The sequence below is a fragment of the Scyliorhinus torazame genome, chromosome 6 (genome assembly GCF_047496885.1).
Source record: "Scyliorhinus torazame isolate Kashiwa2021f chromosome 6, sScyTor2.1, whole genome shotgun sequence".
NCBI classification, from domain to species: Eukaryota; Metazoa; Chordata; class Chondrichthyes; order Carcharhiniformes; family Scyliorhinidae; genus Scyliorhinus; species Scyliorhinus torazame.
In genome coordinates, this window is record NC_092712.1 from 291,177,198 (window position 1) to 291,195,098 (window position 17,901).

The following is a 17,901-nucleotide window of genomic DNA, read 5'->3' on the forward strand; positions in this document are numbered from 1 at the left end:
TGGATTGTAGACGTGCACCACTGCCTTTAATTGTATCTTTCTTGGGCATGTGTGTTGTGTGACTGATGTACCTTTCTGGGGTGATTGTGTGAATGGATAATGTTTAAATCCACGAAGATCTGCTGCTGGTGACTTTTAAATTGACCACACAGTAATGGGAGGTGGGTGCTGATGGGAACACACGTGTGCCGTATCAGAATTAAACACTGATTACAGACAGAAAAGTGATTCACTCTATCTCTCCCCCGTCCGTACAATATGCACACTTTGTTTTTACAAACTCAAGTCATTCCGTTCCCATGAGCTTATTTTTATTATCCACCAGTATGTTTCATACCATAAATAACCATAAATAAGTACAAACATTTAGCTGCCGGGCCTGTTTGAATGACGGAAATTCCAGTTAGACACTGTGTCAGTATAAATTACGTTAACTGGTGGTGGAAGAGTAGAAATGATAGATGTCACAGTTATGCTCAGGCCTTGGCAATGAAATCTTGGGATTGGTGTCAGCAGCTACAGTTGCTCATTTCCGATGAGTCACAAAGACACTTTCAGTTCATCATGAAGGGCCAGTGGAACATACCATGGTTTACATGCTGGCTTTTGCAGCAGGATTTCAGTTCCTTCAGATTGTCCCACTCACTGGAACCCACACCGAAAACATATGGCAGATTTTGTTTTGGTTTCCATAGGTCGGTAGTGTTACGAGTGTTGATCGTTTTTCAGCTCACAGGTGCACGATGGCTCCAGCTAATTGCACAGGAACTATCATTCAAAGCAGAATCCGCTTATCTTTCGCAAACCGTTTGGCTTCTTCCGCAGGGATACAATTACCGTTTAAGCTAATTAGGAAAGAATTCAAATAGGTTAACGCCTGTCCCAGAGGTCCACAAAACAAAGTCTTAGGCTAGAATTTTCTGATACTCGGGCAGAGTCATGCGCCCGATCCAGAAGTATCGGGCAGGAGATACAGAAGTCTGAGAACACGCACGAACAGACTCAAAAACAGCTTCTTCCCGCTGTAACCAGACTCCTAAATGATCCTCTTATGGACTGACCTCATTAACACTACACCCTGTATGCTTCATCCAAAGCCTGTGCTTATGTAGTTACATTGTATACCTTGTGTTGCCCTATTATGTATTTTCTTTTATTCCCTTTTCTCCCCATGTACTTAATGATCTGTTGAGCTGCTCGCAGAAAAATACTTTTCACTGTACCTCGGTACACGTGACAATAAACAAATCCAATCCAAGTATGTGAAATCATTCAAAAAGACATTGGGCGCCTGTCCCAAAGTTATCGCGCACTTGTGGAATATTTCAGTCAACGGAAGCGCGCGAGAGTCGGAAGTGTTCCCGCTGACAACCAAACAGGCAATTTAGCCCATTAAGGCTCCAAGTGAACGTAACTTTACGTCGCCCATCTGCTTTTACAGTTGACGGATCGGCCGATTGGTTAGGCGGCCTTTATGTTTTAGCTTCAATCGCGATCCAGGGTGGGATGAACTGTCTGGGCTAAAATAAAATTTGAAAAGGTGTCTGGGGATTGAGGTTTGTGTTTGAATGTGCTGCCAAGACACACTGCGTGTAGTTTTTCCATCTAATTTTTAAAAAGTGGTCTGCAGCCCCCTGAGACAGCTGTTCCCCTGAGGGTGTGCCATCCCACACCCTCGCTTTCCACGCCCATCCGGCCAGTGTAAAATCACGCTCTGGGCCGACATGTTTTGCGCCCGCTTCTAAGTCTACCATGTGAGTGCACAGGACAGATGAAAAAAATCAGGCCTTAGTGACTGCTAAGTGCCGGATAACACATAACACTTGTTTACAAGATTGTGTGAAAGAACAGGGGCGAAATTCTCCGGTATCGGCGCGATGTCCGCCGACTGGCGCCCAAAGCGTCGCAAATCAGTCGGGCATCGCGCCGCCCCAAAGGTGCGGAATGCTCCGCATCGTGGGGGGCCGAGCCCAAACCTTAAGGGGCGAGGCCCACGCCGGACGAATTTCCGCCCCGCCAGCTGGTGGAAAAGGCCTTTGGTGCCCCGCCAGCTGGCGCGGAAATGACATCTCCGGGCGGCGCATGCGGGGGAGCGTTAGCGGCCGCTGACTGCATCCCCACGCATGCGCAGTGGAGGGAGTCTCTTCCGCCTCCGCCATGGTGGAGACCGTTGCGAAGGCGGAAGGGAAAGAGTGCCCCCACGGCACAGGCCCGCCCGCAGATCGGTGGGCCCCGATCGCGAACCAGGCCACAGTGGGGGCACCCCCGGGGCCAGATCGCCCCGCGCCCCCCCCAGGACCCCGGAGCCCGCCCGCGCCACCTTGTCCCGCCGGTAAGGTAGGTGGTTTAATCTGCGCTGGCGGGACAGGCATTTTAGCGGCGGGACTTCGGCCCATCCGGGCCGGAGAATCGCGGGGGGGGGGCCCGCCAACCGGCGCGACGCGATTCCCGCCCCCAGCCGAATATCCGGTGCCGGAGAATTCAGCAACCGACGGGGGCGGGATTCACGCCAGCCCCCTGCGATTCTCCGACCCGGCGGGGGGTCGGAGAATCTCGCCCCAGAGATCTACACACATTTTATTGAAAAGAAGCATTATTGGAACCTTCATGGTTTGGAAAACCCTTTGAAGCTGTGATGTGACTCATTATTTGATTAACAATCTGACAGACTGTAACGTGAATAATCCCCTATTTAGTAATTATAGGGTGGCTTGTCCTGCTGGGGAGAGGGTTTTATGGGCTCCCACAAACCATATGATGAGCAGATTTCAACCCAGAATTCAAAGCCAGATCTCTAATCTCCATGGACTGGGACTGTCAGGAGCATCATTTTGAAACTTGCCCCTTCTGACTCACAGGGACGACGGCTGCCACTGAGATAAAGGGGACCGATTCTCTGACTGCGTTGTACCTGCCGCAAATCCTGCTATGTCAGGAGAATTCCGGGAGAGGCCCGAAACAGGATTTGCACCTAGTGCCAAACAGTTTCCGATGCTCCTGGGTCATTGGGCGTGAACCAGATGAGCATATTAAAATTCTCATTTAAATATGCAAGATTAGCTTTCAGCCGAATTCTCCCAGCTCCTGCAATTCACCTGCTGGCACAACGTGAAGCTGGCACGAATTACGACTGGTCTCCACAAACGGAGACCAAACATGATGGCGAGGGGCGGTGCTTGGAGGCCATTGTAGCTCTTGGGTGGTTGGGGACTGGCGTGGCAGTGCCCTGGCATTGTTACTGGTACCCTGCCAGAGTGACAGGCAGCTGTCTCAGGGTGCCAGGGCATGGCTTGGGCATGAAGGGGGCCATTGGCAGTCCCATAGCTGGGTGCCCTTCACCTGGGGAAGGCTGGTACTGACTGGTACTGGCGATTGTGGGGGCGGGTCTTTGCCGGTGAGAAGGAAGAGGGAGCCTGTAGTGTTTTTCTGAGATCAGGATGACCTGTCTCTAAACATCCGGCCTTGCTGACATCTTTGGGTCCCGCACAACTCAATTTTAGCGAAAATAACCCTTGGCTCAAAAAAAATGATGAAGTGCGGGAAGATTGTAACTGGGATTGTGCGAGAACAGCCGCACCGATTTTTGCACCCAAAATTACACGTCGTCATTTTTTGGGAGAATTCTGTCCAAAGTTCCACTTCAGGGGCGAAATTCTCCGACCCGCCCCGCCACATTTCTGCCCCGACCGGCCGGCGGGAGTCTCCGTAACACCGGCCGGTCAATGGGGTTTCCCATTGTGGGGCAGCCCCATGCCGTCGGGAAACCCCCGGGCGCCAGCAAAACGGAGACTCCCCCCGGCGGAGAATGACGCCCCAGGGGCGCGATTCTCCGACCCCCCACTGGGTCGGAGAATCGCCGTGTCCCGAATTCTCCGCCACCGGAGATGCGGCGGGGGCGGGAATCACGCCTTGCCGGTCGGTGGAAATCCCCCGGCGATTCTCCGGTCCGCGATGGGCCGAAGTCCCGCCGCTGTCAACCCACGCCAGACGGCGTGGATTGAACCACCTTTCGAACGGCGGGACAAGGCGGCGCAGGCGGGCTCCGGGGTCCTGGAGGGGGGGGGGGGGGGCGCGGGGCGATCTGGCCCCGGGGGGTGCCCCCACGGTGGCCTGGCCCACGATTGGGGCCCACCGATCCACGAGCGGGCCTGTGCCGTGTGGGCACTCTTTTCCTTCCGCCTTCGCCATGGTCTCCACTATGGCGGAGGCGGAAGAGACCCCCCTCCACTGCGCATGCGCGGGTTGCTGTGAGCGCCTGCTGACGCTCCCGCGCATGCGCCGCACGGCAAAGTCATTTCCGCGCCAGCTGGCGGGGCACCAAGGGCCTTTCCCGCCAGCTAGTGGGGCGGAAATCAGTCCGGCGCGGGCCTAGCCCCTCAAGGTGAGGGCTCGGCCCCCCAAGATGCGGAGAATTCCGCACCTTTGGGGCGGCATGATGCCGGACTGATTCGCGCCATTTTTGGCGCCGTTCGGCAGACATCGCGCCGATTGTGGTGAATCCCAGCCCAGGTAAGAGATGATGACCCATTCATGCTGCAGAACTATTTCAAAGCACTGCTGGATTGCCTGAGGCTATCATCGGTGTTGTATAGATACACCTCTAACATTACAGGGCAACCCACTAAACATCAGTACAATACAACTGGGAAAACGTGACTCTAAAGCTGAATTACCCACAACAAAGTCACTGCAGCAAGTATCCTAGCCACGTGGTTTAGGACAAATTAAAGGGTTTTTACCTAGAGGCCTCAATGGGGAAGATTTCTCTGAGCAGTGGGTGAGGAGAATGGGTGACTAGAGGGAGGGGTGGGGCTGGGGGCGCAGGGATGATTGGTTCTGCCTGGAAACTCCAGCAATGTGAATTTCCCCAGATGCTTGGCACACCACAGTTTTGTCATTTATTTCCCCATGAAGTTCTCTTCCCAGAAGTCAGCCTGACTGACCGGCATTGCCCCCTATTGGGCAGAGAAAAGGCTGCAGGAGCAGGGAAAGGACCTGGCACAAAGCTAGCGGTTGTACGGGGGTTTGGGAGAGAATGGGAATCTTTGGAGGCCCCAGTCCTTGATGCCGGGGGTTTGGAACTCAGATGGGGAGGCTCCAATGGTGGGAGGTTGTGGCTGTTTGGTGGAAGTGTAGAAGATAGCTTATAATAATAAACTTTATTATTGTCACAAGTAGGCTTACATTAACACTGCAATGAAGTTACTGGCAAAAGCTTGGTGGGCTGGAGGAAGCATTCCCACTTCTCCTGGCCTACAAGCAGTGTTGCAAGGGCAATTTTCTTTTCCCTGAAGTTGTTCTTGCATTTCTAGAGTGCCAAGTTTCCACAGGCCTTAAAAAAAACCCTGGCAAACGTGATTAAACCATCAAAGTTGAGGTTCCAGCCCCATTGCACCTCCTGTGAGAGGGTTAGCTGGCCGCACCCTGTCCTGTCCCTTCTTCATCCAGAGGTGGGTTGATTCAAAAATATTTGCATTACACCTGACACCCAGCTCCCCTGTTTCTGGTGGTTAAAGTTACCTCCCTCCATCCCAAGGCCATTAACAACCAATGGGTATCCCAGAAATGTTTTATTTTGTCAAAACAGTTTTACCTGAGAGCAGAATTATTTCCAATCTCTCCAATGCGGATTGGCACACAGCTCGGAGAATCGCCATGGAAATGAGGACACAATATTTAAATATGAGTGATTCAGGAACTGGATATTTTTGAAAAGGCAAATAATTATAGGGCGTTATGGGAAGAGAATTAAAAAATTGAGTTCATCCACTGAACATATCCTAACTAATTGGCTTATTTTGCCATCACTCCCATGTTTGTTGACCTATGTTGACCCCTGGTCCCACAATGCCCTGTTTTCAAAATTCTCACCCTTGTCTTCATGTCAGTCCATGGCCTCTCTCCTCCCTATCTCTGTAACCACCTCCAGTCCTGTAAACCTCAGAAAACCCTGTCAAACTCCTTCACCCAAAATTGGAGACAAAAGAGACAGCTCAATTTAGTGAATGGCCTTCTTTGGCATTGTAAGATTTTATAATATTCCCATGCACTAAGATTTTTCTTACCAAATCTCTTCAATTGTTGCATTTTCTTTGAGTATCTCGAAGAAATACTTTGCTCCCACCTCTGTAATTTTGTTGTTAATGACCCTGTGATGAAACAAAGATATTTTAATATCAGCTCTGCATAACACTGTTTCATCATTTAATCAACATGTTAGGCATTTAAATCCCATTTTGTTAAATGTGAGGCTTAAGTGACAGTAATTGCATTGATTAATAAATTGCCCTCCTCTTCCGTTGTCTCTGGACGGAAGGGTGCAAACGGTGAAAATGACTGTCCTCCCGAGATTCCTATTTGTATTTCAGTGTCTCCCCATCTTTATTCCGCGGTCCTTTTTTTAAGCGGGTCAACAGAGTGATCATGGGCTTTGTCTGGGCGGGCATGACCCCGCGGGTAAGGAAGGTAATGCTTGAGCGGAGTCGGGGAGAGGGCGGGCTGGCGCTGCCAAATTTTAGCAACTATTACTGGGCAGCTAATATAGCCATGATCAGGAAGTGGGTGGTGGGGGAGGGTCGGCATGGGTGGCCAAGGAGGCGGCTTCATGCAAGGGCACCAGTTTGGGGACGTTGGTAACTGCGCCTCTGCCGCTCCTGCCGGCACGGTACCCCACCGGCCCCGTGGTGGTGGCGGCCCTGAGAGTTTGGGGCCAGTGGAGGCGGCATGTGGGAGTAGTCGGAGCATCGGTCTAGGCCCCAATTTGTGATAATCACCGGTTTGCCCCAGGGAGTATGGATGGGGGGTTCCGGTTATGGCGGAGAGCAGGGATTGAGAGGATGGGGGATATGTTTATAGAGGAGAGCTTTCCGAGTATGAGGGTGTTGGAGGAAACGTTTGGGCTGGCGAGGGGAAACAAATTCAGGTATCTGCAGGTGCGGGACTTCCTTCGTAAACTGGTGTCAACCTTCCCGCTCCTACCGCTGAGGGGGATTCAGGACAGGGTAATTTCCAGAGGGTGGGCAGGGGAGGGGAGCGTCTCGGACATCTATGAGGAGCTTATGGGGTTGGAGGAGACGCAGACCGAGGAGCTGAAGCGCAAGTGGGAGGAGGAGCTGGGAGGTGAGATAGAGGATGGTCTATGGGCAGACGCGTTGAGTAGAGTCAACGCGTCCGCAACATGTGCCAGGCTCAGCCTGATACAATTTAAGGTTGTTCACCGGGCTCACATGACAGTGACCCAGATGAGCATATTCTTTGGGGTGGAGGACAGGTGCACAAAATGCACGGGAGGACCAGCGAACCATGTCCACATGTTTTGGACATGCCAAAGCTTAGGGGATTTTGGCAGGGGTTTGCAGATGTCATGTCCATGGTTTTAAAAACAAGGGTGGCGCTGAGTCCAGAGGTGTTGATTTTCGGGGTGTCGGAAGATCCAGGAATCCAGGAGGAGAAAGAGGTAGATGTTCTGGCCTTTGCTTCGCTGGTAGCCCGGAGACAGATACTATTAGCTTGGAGGGACTCAAAGCTCCCGAAGTCGGAGACCTGGCTATCGGACATGGCTAGCTATCTTTGTAGGGAGAAAATTAAGTTCACCTTGAGAGGGTCACTGTTAGGGTTCGCCCGGAGGTGGCAACCGTTCGTCGACTTCTTTGCGGAAAATTAATCGTCAGCAGATGGGGGGGGGAGTAGTTTAGGTTAGAGTAGGGGGGTAATAAGGGTGGGACATCTACGGCTTTTGCACTATGTTTATGGTTTCATGTATATTGTTTATTTTGTTGTTACTAAACCAAAAATTCCTCAATAAAATGTTTATTAAAAATAAAAAAAATTGCCCTCCTATCTGCATCACAAGTTCTTCCAGCCCCTGCAATATTGTCTGTCTCCGCCCCTGTTTGAATCAAGCTGTGGCCGAGGCCCTTACCCAGGCTTTTGTTACCTCTAACCTTGACCATTCCAATGTTCTAAAATAAAAGTCAAAATACTGCAGATGCTAGAACTTTGAAATAAACACGGAAAGTCCTGGAAAACTCAGCAGCTCTGGCAGCATCTGTGGAGAGAGAGACAGAACCAACATTTCAAGTCCAATATGATTCTTCTTCACAGGAAGTCATATTGGATTCAAAACATTAACTCTGCTTCTCTCTCCACAGACCTATTGAGTTTTTCCCAGCACTTTCCGTTTCTATTCCGATGCTCTCCTGGCTGGCCTCTCACCTTTCACTCCCCAAATAATCAAGTTTATCCACTGACCATATCCTAACTTGCAATCGGCTTATTTAGCCATCACTCTCGTGTTTGTTGACCTACGCTGACCCCTGGTCCCACAATGCCTTACTTATAGAATTCTCACCCGTGTCTTCAAATCAGCCCATGGCCTCTCTCCTCCCTATCTCTGTAACCATCTCCAGTCTTGCAACCCTCAGAGAACCCTGTCCAACTTTGCACTGTTGTGCAAGTCCCAATTCTTTCACCCAAAATTGGAGGCCATGCTTTCAACAAACTAGTCCCTGAGCTCTAATAGTCCTGGAATCTATATGAATAAAAGATGAATCCCCTGGGCACTGCTGTAAGAAGCCCCAGAGAGAAATCGTAGCATCATTAAAAATTATGGTGCATGTTGGTCTTCTTCAAATGCTTTCGTTTATTAGTCTTAAACATATTGGCGGTGAGAGAAAAAGGTTCTTTGAGTGGGTAGGGCAGATGGAGTTGGGTGCAAAATCCAATCCTGACTAACAGAGACAAAGGAAATGTATTGTGTAGAATGCACGTAAACATTTACCATAAATGAAGTAGGCTTTTGTTGAACCTGAGCGCTTCAGCGAATAACTCTGCTGCTTCATCGTTCAACTGATTTTCCGTCAACCTAGTTTACAGAAGAAAACGTTAAAAAAAGACCAGAACGCTTCTGAATTTGATTGCTGCTCAAACATAGTGAACACAAGTTGGAAGCAAAACAGTAGAAACTTTTAACAAAAACACAGAGAAAAGGTGAAAACACAACTGGGCAGTTGGAATAGGGTTGCTCGTTTTCTCTGTCTTTGTAACAGTAACAACAGAAGTGCTGTCTTTTCTTCGTATGGTGTAACCATTCCATGACTTGATCAGTCTGCGTGTGAGTAACTTACTGTCATTAGCCCTAAACTTGCTACTTTCAACCCTTGTTCTACCGGCAGTGTCAGCCAGCTGTGCACCAGTATTATCAGTCACACCACTGAATCAGGGGTTGTGGGTTTAAACCCCACCACAGAGTCTGAGCACATCTTCCAGGATGACATTAGAGTGCTGTACCAAGGGTTTACTTTAGCTCAGTTGGCTGGACAGCTGATTTGTGATACAGAGCGAGGCCAACAGAGCGTGGGTTCAATTCCCGTACCGGCTGAGGTTAGTTATGAAGGTACTGCCTTTCCAACCTTGTCCCTCGCCTGAGGTGTGGTGATCCTGAGGTTAAATCACCACCAGTCAGCTCTCCCCTTTAAAGGGGAAAACAGCCTATGATCATCTGGGACTATGGCGACTTTACTACATTGTTGGACATACTGGGCGGGATTTTCTGGTTGCCCTTCAGTGTTCGCTGTTGGCTGCCGGCAGGATTTCCTGGTCCCATCGTGTCTGCGGCGTTTTGCCTGACTTGTCCATCCTGCGTTGGGGAACTCGGAGGGGAGGGGGGGGGGTGCCTTGGGTGGGACCAGGAGATCCCGCTGTCAGGAAGGGCCAGGAAATTCTGCCCAGCAGTTTTTCAGATGAAATGTTAAACCAAGTCATATCATAGAATAATAGAATCCCTACAGTGCAGAAGGAGGCTATTTGGCCCATCGAGTCTGCACCGACGGTATGAAAGAGCAGCCTAGCTAGGCCCACTCTCCTGCCCTATCCCTGTAGCATCTGCTCATCAAATCATCAATGTTTGTGGAACTTGCTCTGCATAAATTGGCTTTTTACATTACAACAGTGACTGCACTTCAAAGTAAGAAGTCTTACAACACCAGGTTAAAGTCACACAGGTCTGTTTCGAATCACTAGGTTTCGGAGCACTGCTCCTTTCTCAGGTGGATGAAGAGGTGGGTTCCAGAAACACATATATCGACAAAGTCAAAGACGCAATACGATACTTTGAATGCGATTCTTTGCAGGTAATTAAGTCTTTACAGGTCCAGACGGAGCAACTGGAGAGAGGGATAATCACAGGTTAAAGAGGTGTGAATTGTCTCAAGCAAGGTAGGATTTTGCAAACCCAGGCCAGATGGTGGGGGGGGGTGAATGTAATGCGACATGAATCCAAAGTTCCGGTTGAGGCCAAACTCATGTGTGCGAAACTTGGCTATATGTCTCTGCTCGGCGATTCTGCATTGTTGCGCGTCCTGAAGGCTGCCTTGGAGAACGCTTACCCGAAGATCAGAGGCTGAATACCCTTGACTGCTGACGTGTTCCCCGACTGGAAGGGACATTCCTGCCTGGTGCTTGTCGCGCAATGTCCGTTCATCCGTTGTCACAGCGTCTGCATGGTCTCGCCAATGTACCACACTTCGGGACATCCGTTCCTGCAGCGTATGAGGTAGACAGCGTTGGCCGAGTCGCACGAGTATGTTCCATGTACCCGGTGGGTGGTGTTCTCACGTGTAATGGTGGTACCCATGATCTGGCCGTCTTGCATTGATTGCCATGGCAGAGTTGTGTGATGTCGTCGTCGCTGTTCTGAAGGCTGGGTAGTCTGCTGCAAACAATGGTTTGTTTGAGGTTGCGCGGTTGTTTGAAGGCAAGTAATGGGGGTGTGGGGATGACCTTGGCAAGATGTTCGTCTTCATCGAAGACGTGTTGAAGGCTGCGAAGAAGATGTCATAGTTTCTCCGCTCCGGGGAAGTACTGGACGACGAAGGGTACTCTGTCGGTTGTGTCCCGTGTTTGTCTTCTGAGGAGGTCGGTGCGGTTTTTTGCTGTGGCGCGTTGGAACTGTCGATCGATGAGTCGAGCGCCATACCCCGTTCGTATGAGGGCATCTTTCAGCGTCAGTAGATGTCTGTTATGCTTCTCCTCGTCTGAGCAGATCCTGTGTATACGCAGGGCTTTTCCATAGAGGATGGCTTCTTTAATGTGTTTTGGGTGGAAGCTGGAGAAATGGAGCATCATGAGGTTATCCTTGGGTTTGCGGTAAAGCGAAGTGCTGAGATGACCGTCCTTGATGGAGATGTGTGTGTTCTTGAATGCAACCTATTTTGGAGAGTAGTCCATGGTGAGTCTGATGGTGGGATGGAACTTATTGATGCCATTGTGTAGTCGCTTCAGTGATGTTTCAGTGATTCTTCACTGTGGGTCCAAAGGACAAAAATGTCATCGATATATCTGTTGTATAATGTCGGTTGAAGGTCCTGTGCAGTGAGGAGGTCTTGTTCAAACTTGTGCTTGAAGATGTTGGCATATTGAGGTGCGGATTTGGTCCCCATGGCTGTTCCCTGTGTCTGGATGAAGAACGTGTTGTCGAAGGTGAAGACATTGTGATCCAGAATGAAGCAGATGAGTTGCAGAATTGCGTCTGGAGATTGGCAGTTGTCGGTGGTGAGTACTGAGGCAGTTGCAGCAATGTCGTCGCCATGGGGGATGCTGGTGTAGTGCCAAGACATCCATTGTGATGAGGAATGTTCCTGGTTCAACTGGTCCATGGGTGCTGAGCTTCTGTCAGAAGTCTGTCGTATTGCGACAGAAGCTGGGCTTTCCTTGTACGATGGGTTTCAAGATGCCCTCGATGTAGCCAGAGAAGTTCTCACACAGGGTTCCATTGCGTGAAACAATAGGACGGCCTGGTGTGTTGGCCTTGTCTATTTTCGGGAGGCAGTGGAGATCTCCAACGCAGGGAGTACGTGGGATGAGAGCACGTAGGGTGCTCTGAAGGTCTGAATCCAAGGTCTTCAAAGCAATGCTTTCGCTTTTTCTTTGTTGTGCATTTCAGGGATGGGCAGTGAATGCTGACCTCGCTAACAAAGCCCACATCTCTTGAAGGAATAAAAGAAAATTAAGTGTGCGAAATCTTAAGATCTTTTGCATGGTCTTTCAGGCACATTAACTTCAAAGAGTTAACCTCCACGGGAACCTCCATGTTGCTGCATGACTACGTTGCTTAGAGTGGAACATTGCCTCAAAGGCTAATTCATCTGCTCCAAAGCATTTTGGAATTTCCTGAGATGGTGAAATGTCCTACATAAATGTAAATTCTTTTCTTATCTAGAGGAGTGAAGGAGATTGATCAGGATGTTTGGGGACAGACAGAAACCCACTGTTCTCCAGATAAAGCTGGATATGTTGAAGCTGAGGTTGTTCTTACCAAAATATCTCCAGGGACCTGTTGTCTTTCAGTGCTACCGCCAAACTTTTTCCACCCTCTGCGGAAATGCCATTTGCTGCCAGGCTAGATAGAGGACACCGATACCATTAATACACATTAAAAAAATATAATGACAGTTTGAAGAATCTTATTAGACAGTAAAAGCATGGATCAATCCCATCCCACCTTCATCCCAGACTTACAAGATGCAGTTTCCAAGCTGTGCCTTCAGCTGTCCAGGCACTAAACTCTGGAATTTCCTCTGTGAATCTCTATGTCCCTTGTCAAAGGGTTTAAATCCCACATTCCTCTTTTAAACAAAGGGAGGCTTGCATTTATATAGGCGCCGCTCTTCACAGCTGATGAAGTTGTTTCGAAGGAAATCCCTCCCGATATCTCTTCGCCTCTCTACCTTGCTTCCTCCTTCAGTACGCTCTTTATAACCTCTCTGAGCAAGCTTTTAGGTCATCTGACCCAATATTTCCTTAGGTGGCTCAGGATCATATTTTCATAGAATTTTATAGAATCCCTGCGGTGCAGAAGGAGGCAATTCGGTCATCGAGTCTGCACCAACCCTCTGAAAGAGTACTCCACCCAAGCTCATTACCCCACCGTATCCCCGCAACCCCACCAAACCTCCACATCGCTGGACACTAAGGGGCAATTTTAGCATGGCCAATCCACTTAACATGCACATTTTTCGACTGTGGGAGGAAACCCATGCAGACATGGGGAGAACATGCAAATTCCATGTCATCCAAAGCCGTAATTGAACCCGGATCCCTGGTGCTATGAAACAGCAGTGTTAACCACTGTGCTACTTTTGTTTTATAATGCCTCTGTGAAGCACCTTGGGATGTTTTATGTTAAAGGCAATATATAACTGTAAGTTGTTGTTGAGGGGCAATGAAAGAAACATGGGAACAGAAATAGGCCATTTAGTCATTCGTGCCTTTTCCTTGTGCCTGTCTTTGTGCCATATCCCCAAATACATTTGGTTAACAAAAATCTATCAACCCTGTGAGTCCGGGTAACATCTTGATTGATCCACACTGTGAGCCATCCAAAGTCACGAAAGGTGTTTTTCCTAAGGTATGGGTACCCAGATTGCTCAAAGTACTCCAGGTATGGTTTTGTATAACTCTAGAATAACCTTGGTCTATTTTAGTTCTTTAGATATAATGGACAGCATTCCATTAGACATTCTGATTATTTTCTGTGAGTGTTCATGACATTCTAATGTTGTATATTCTCTTTAGACAGTCACTTTTCTAGCATTTTACCAATTAGAAAGTGCACTGTTCTCTCCATTCAAGGGCCAAAATTGATGACTGCACATTTTCCTACTCTGTAATCCATTCGCCACAATTTTGTCCATTCACTTAATCACTTTGTCATTTATGCCTTCATTTACATGCTTTACAGTGCTGCTCATCTTTATGCCATCATCATTTAAACCATTAACAAACAGAGTGAATAAGCGAGATTTTCCGGCCCTTCCCTCCGGCAGGGTCATCCAGTCCCGCCAAAGGCATCCCCACTCGCAAAGCGGCGGGTTTCCCGGCGGCCGAATGGGCAAGTTGCGCAAAACGCCACAGACAGCGGCTGGAACGGAAGATTCCGCCAGTGGCCAATGGAAAGCCGCTTCTGCCGCTGGAAAACACGCCGGGAGGGGGATTCCCACCCACTTGCTGTAGGCCCAACAGATCCTTACAAGACATCATCAGGCACATCCTGCCAATCTGAGTGCCTATCAATTCTTCCTACTCTCAACTTCCTCACCAGGTCAATAATCAGCCTCCAATTTCATGAGCTTCATCTTCAGCTAACAATTTCTTCAGGGGGCTTTATTAAATGCCTCCTGGAAGTTCATATAAATAACATCCATAGACAATCCACAATTTCAATCATCTTTTCAAAAAATGCGGTCTTGCTCTTCAGTTATTACCCACCCATTGCGCATCCTGACTCTCTGATCAGCTGAACAACTTGCAACTCTTCATTCACTCCATCCTTAATTATTGACTCTAGTAATTTCGTGACAACAGATGTTATGCTAACTGGTCGATAATTCCTGGATTCCCCCTCTCGCTTTTTTTCCGACTGCATTGTGACATGTAGAATTTCCAATCAAAAAGAGTGATTGTCAATCAAAACAACTGTGGAATATTATATTTTAGGCATCTTCAATGTTCTCACCGTCTTCCTTTAATAATCTAGGATGGAAGGGGGACCTGTCACCCTTCAGTGCCATTATTTTCTTCATCGCTGTCATTTTGCTTATGAAAATGTTGGTGAGTCCCGTCTCTGATTCAATATCAGTTTCTTTGGGAGGTCCGTCCCTTTTGCGCCCCCCTTTTTTTTTAACCCCTTCCAATCTGTATTGTTACATTTTTTATTCTTTGTATCTTTCCCATTTGCTAGTATTTGTGCTCGTTTTGCATTTTGTTATGCTTTTTCTTTATTTTTATGTTGTTCCTTACCTCTCTAGTCATCTGTGGCTGTGGTTTTTGTTCGCCAAATGAGAACTCTTGCATGCTCTCAAACCTAGACTCAACGGCATTATATCATCATTGGAGCAAGGTTAAGGTTCTCAGGGATGAACTATGTTGGTCAAACAGACATTCAATTGGTTTGTGTCATCAAAATGCTGCGAGCAATGTGATTACCTGAGCTCTCTTATTGAAGGATGGTTTCTTATAGCTTCAGCAAAGGCGACAGCGCCTGCGTCTCCGATCTGATTCCCCCACATCCTGCAATTCAATTCAAAATTTTCTCAGATTGTTAATCGGTATTCAACAACAATGTTGGCTGGGATTCCCCGGCTGTTCGCTGGTGGCGGGATTTTCCGGTTCCGCCAGCAGCACTCGCCTGCCTGTGGGTTTCCCTGCGTCGTGGGTGTCTTCAATGGGAATTCCCTAGCTGGAAGGCCAGACATCCCGCCCATTATATATATATATACAGTATATACAGTGTGTGAGAACAAGGTGACCGTTTTATCATTAATGAATTTGCTACTTTTAAGTAACAGAATCGTTACGTTACAAGCAAGTTTCAAATCTCCAGGCCAAATAGTTTTCTATAATGTGGACTCGCTGCAGAGAAATCTCCATAATTAAACTGGAATAATAAATGCAGCCACACATCACTAACTGCTAGTGATCAGAATGTCAGTAACACAGTGGGAATTGACAATTGTGAAGCTGCAAAGCAAGATTTCTTTTTTTAAAATCACCGCATGTTCCTTCCCCTCTCTATCGCCTCCTTCTGCCACGCACCATCCTCTGCTGAAGGGGAAGGGTTAGTGAGCAGCTCCCAAAACAATTGCAATGCTACTCGATGGCTGATTTCCAGGAAGATCCACAGGGATAACCCTGGGTGACTCGTTCGGATTCTCTCTCCCTGCCTCAGAACAAGTCTCTGACCTTCGCTTGATGCCTTCCCACATTGGTACCGCTGAAATAAAAACAGCAAGTGCTGGGAAAACGCAGCAGGTCATGTACCAGCACTGCTGAAACTGGAAGCTTATTGTCAGTGCAAGCCATTTTGAGATGTAGGGGTGAATCCTCCATCTCCCAGCCACATGTTCCTTGGTGGGAAGCCGTCACGGGCAGTGGGAGCTCCGTTCCCGCCGCCGGCCAATGGGATTTCCCATTTGCCAACGTCACGCCACTGGGAAACCCTCGGGTGGGGGTGCGCTGCTGGCCAAACAGAGACACTCACTGGCGGAGAATTTATCCTGTAGTGTGCTTAAAGCATGGCCAGGATTCTCCCTTTTGGGGACTAAGTCCCCACGCCCGCCGGTAAACGGGCAAGAATCACTCCGGACTTTTTCATCGAAGGTCTGGGGTGATTCTCCGTTTTCCAGGGGGCTAGCAGGGCCCCGGCATGCGTCCCGCAGCTCTGACTGCTGGCGGGGCCCTGTTGTCCAGACCGCGCAGCCACGCATGTATACGGCGGCCGCAAGCGGGTCCGTGCATGTGCGCAGCGGCCCACTTCGGCGCAACACAGCAGGCCCGCGCCGAATAAGGTAGGTCCCCCACAGATCGCGATGGCCCGCCGATCGGTGGCCCCCGATCGCGGGCCTGGCCACCGCTGAGGCCGCCCCCGGAGTCAGATTCCCCCCGCCCCCCCCCCCCACCAGGACCGCCACTGCGACCACGGGTCCGAGGTCCCGCCAGGTGGTACCAGATGTAAACCATGCCGGTGGGAGTTCGGCCAGTCGCCCGCGGAGAATCGCCACGGGGGTCTATTTCAGCGGCCCCCGACTGGCACCGTGGCGACCGCGTGGGCGTGATTGGTGCCGATTCTCCAGTCGCCGGAGAATCGGTGGTCCGACGTCAGAGCGGCGCGGCGGGAATTTCCCGCGCCCCTGGTGCGGGCTTGGAGAATCCCGGCCTAGTGTCTGCTTTTCAGAGAAGCAATGTTAAATTGGTCAGGGACCCTGTTCAGAGTCATACTTCATCTACATCAATCTGTAAGGGCATTAAACTGACAGTGCAATTGCACTGTACTTCACTGCAAATGACTGGTTCGGTCTTAACTTGAGTACTGTTGAATTCTGAGCAGCACACTTCGGAAAGATGTCAAGGGCTTAGAGAGAGGTTGCAAAGGAAATCTTGTTATCTTATGAACACCAAGAGTATTAAGACGGCATACTCACCCTACATCTCTGATGACTTTGCTTTTCTGAATTGCCTGCGCTAATAATTTCCCTCCTTCGCTTGTAAGTTTGTTGAGTCCAATTCTGCAATATCAGATTAATTTAAAAAGCTTTCATTGTATGTATTTATAAAATATACTGTTTCAGCCCCAAATATCAAGGTTCCCTTCTTTTCTTTCATGGACGATTGGTGCTCAAAAACTGTGTCCCAACAGCAGAGAGTTTAAAAAGGACTTGGCTAGAGGGTCGAAGAAATTGGGAACTCACTTCTGCAAACAGCAATTAATTCTAGATCAACTGGGAATTTCAAGAATGTGGTTGATAGATTTTTGTTAACCAAAGGTATTAAGGGCAAATGCTGATACGTGGGACTTGATATTTAGCCATGGCTGGGGTCGGTATCAGAGGTAGGTGAATGCTGAAAATACAGCTGCAGCCCTACATGTCAGCTTCCTGGCTCCCTGCAGCCCCCAGACGGGGGAGCGGCAACAGGTCTGCCCATCCGAATGCAGCATGTGGCTGATAATATTTGTTAATGGCCACTTAAGGCCAATTAAAGAAGGCCAACTGGGATTTTCCAATCGACCTCCGGGTCCCCACAGGCAACCGGGCCCAGTTTATCTGCCTAGAGGTGGCCTCGCAGCAGCTACAGGTTACATTATAGAGCTTCTTTAGAAAGATTACTCTTCTTCCAAGTTCTGCCACTTCAACTATCTCTAGTCCACTAGCCCCTGTATTGAGAGGTTTGGATTTTATAGGCCTTGACGTTACCAAAGAATTGCATAAAAGGCCATACATCTCCGGTCAATGTTAAGTTATCATTGTCACTGAGTGAAAAGATTATTCGGCTTTTGCAATCTTCGCTCTAAATCAATTCTTTATTTTCGTCAAAAAATTGTTTTCCTGGGATAGAATAACAGGCGGG

The 17,901-nt window shown here is 49.0% G+C and overlaps 1 protein-coding gene across 4 annotated transcripts in view; it reads right to left on the minus strand.

The window, feature by feature from the left end:
- Positions 1-294: 294 nt before the first annotated feature.
- Positions 295-17,901, minus strand: part of nod1 (nucleotide-binding oligomerization domain containing 1) — a 134,836-nt gene continuing 117,229 nt past the window's right edge. For 2 of the 4 annotated variants that reach the window (XM_072509826.1, XM_072509828.1), the window contains 6 exons: positions 16,977-17,060; positions 14,983-15,066; positions 12,314-12,397; positions 8,780-8,863; positions 6,066-6,149; positions 4,897-5,961 (listed from right to left, as the gene is read on the minus strand). In XM_072509826.1, coding sequence (XP_072365927.1) covers positions 5,880-5,961; positions 6,066-6,149; positions 8,780-8,863; positions 12,314-12,397; positions 14,983-15,066; positions 16,977-17,060 — 502 coding nt within the window. In that variant the 3' untranslated portion in view covers positions 4,897-5,879. Of the gene's footprint in view, positions 846-4,895; positions 5,962-6,065; positions 6,150-8,779; positions 8,864-12,313; positions 12,398-14,982; positions 15,067-16,976; positions 17,061-17,901 lie in introns of those variants that run through there. The other 2 variants (XM_072509829.1, XM_072509830.1) reach the window with 2 other exon arrangements.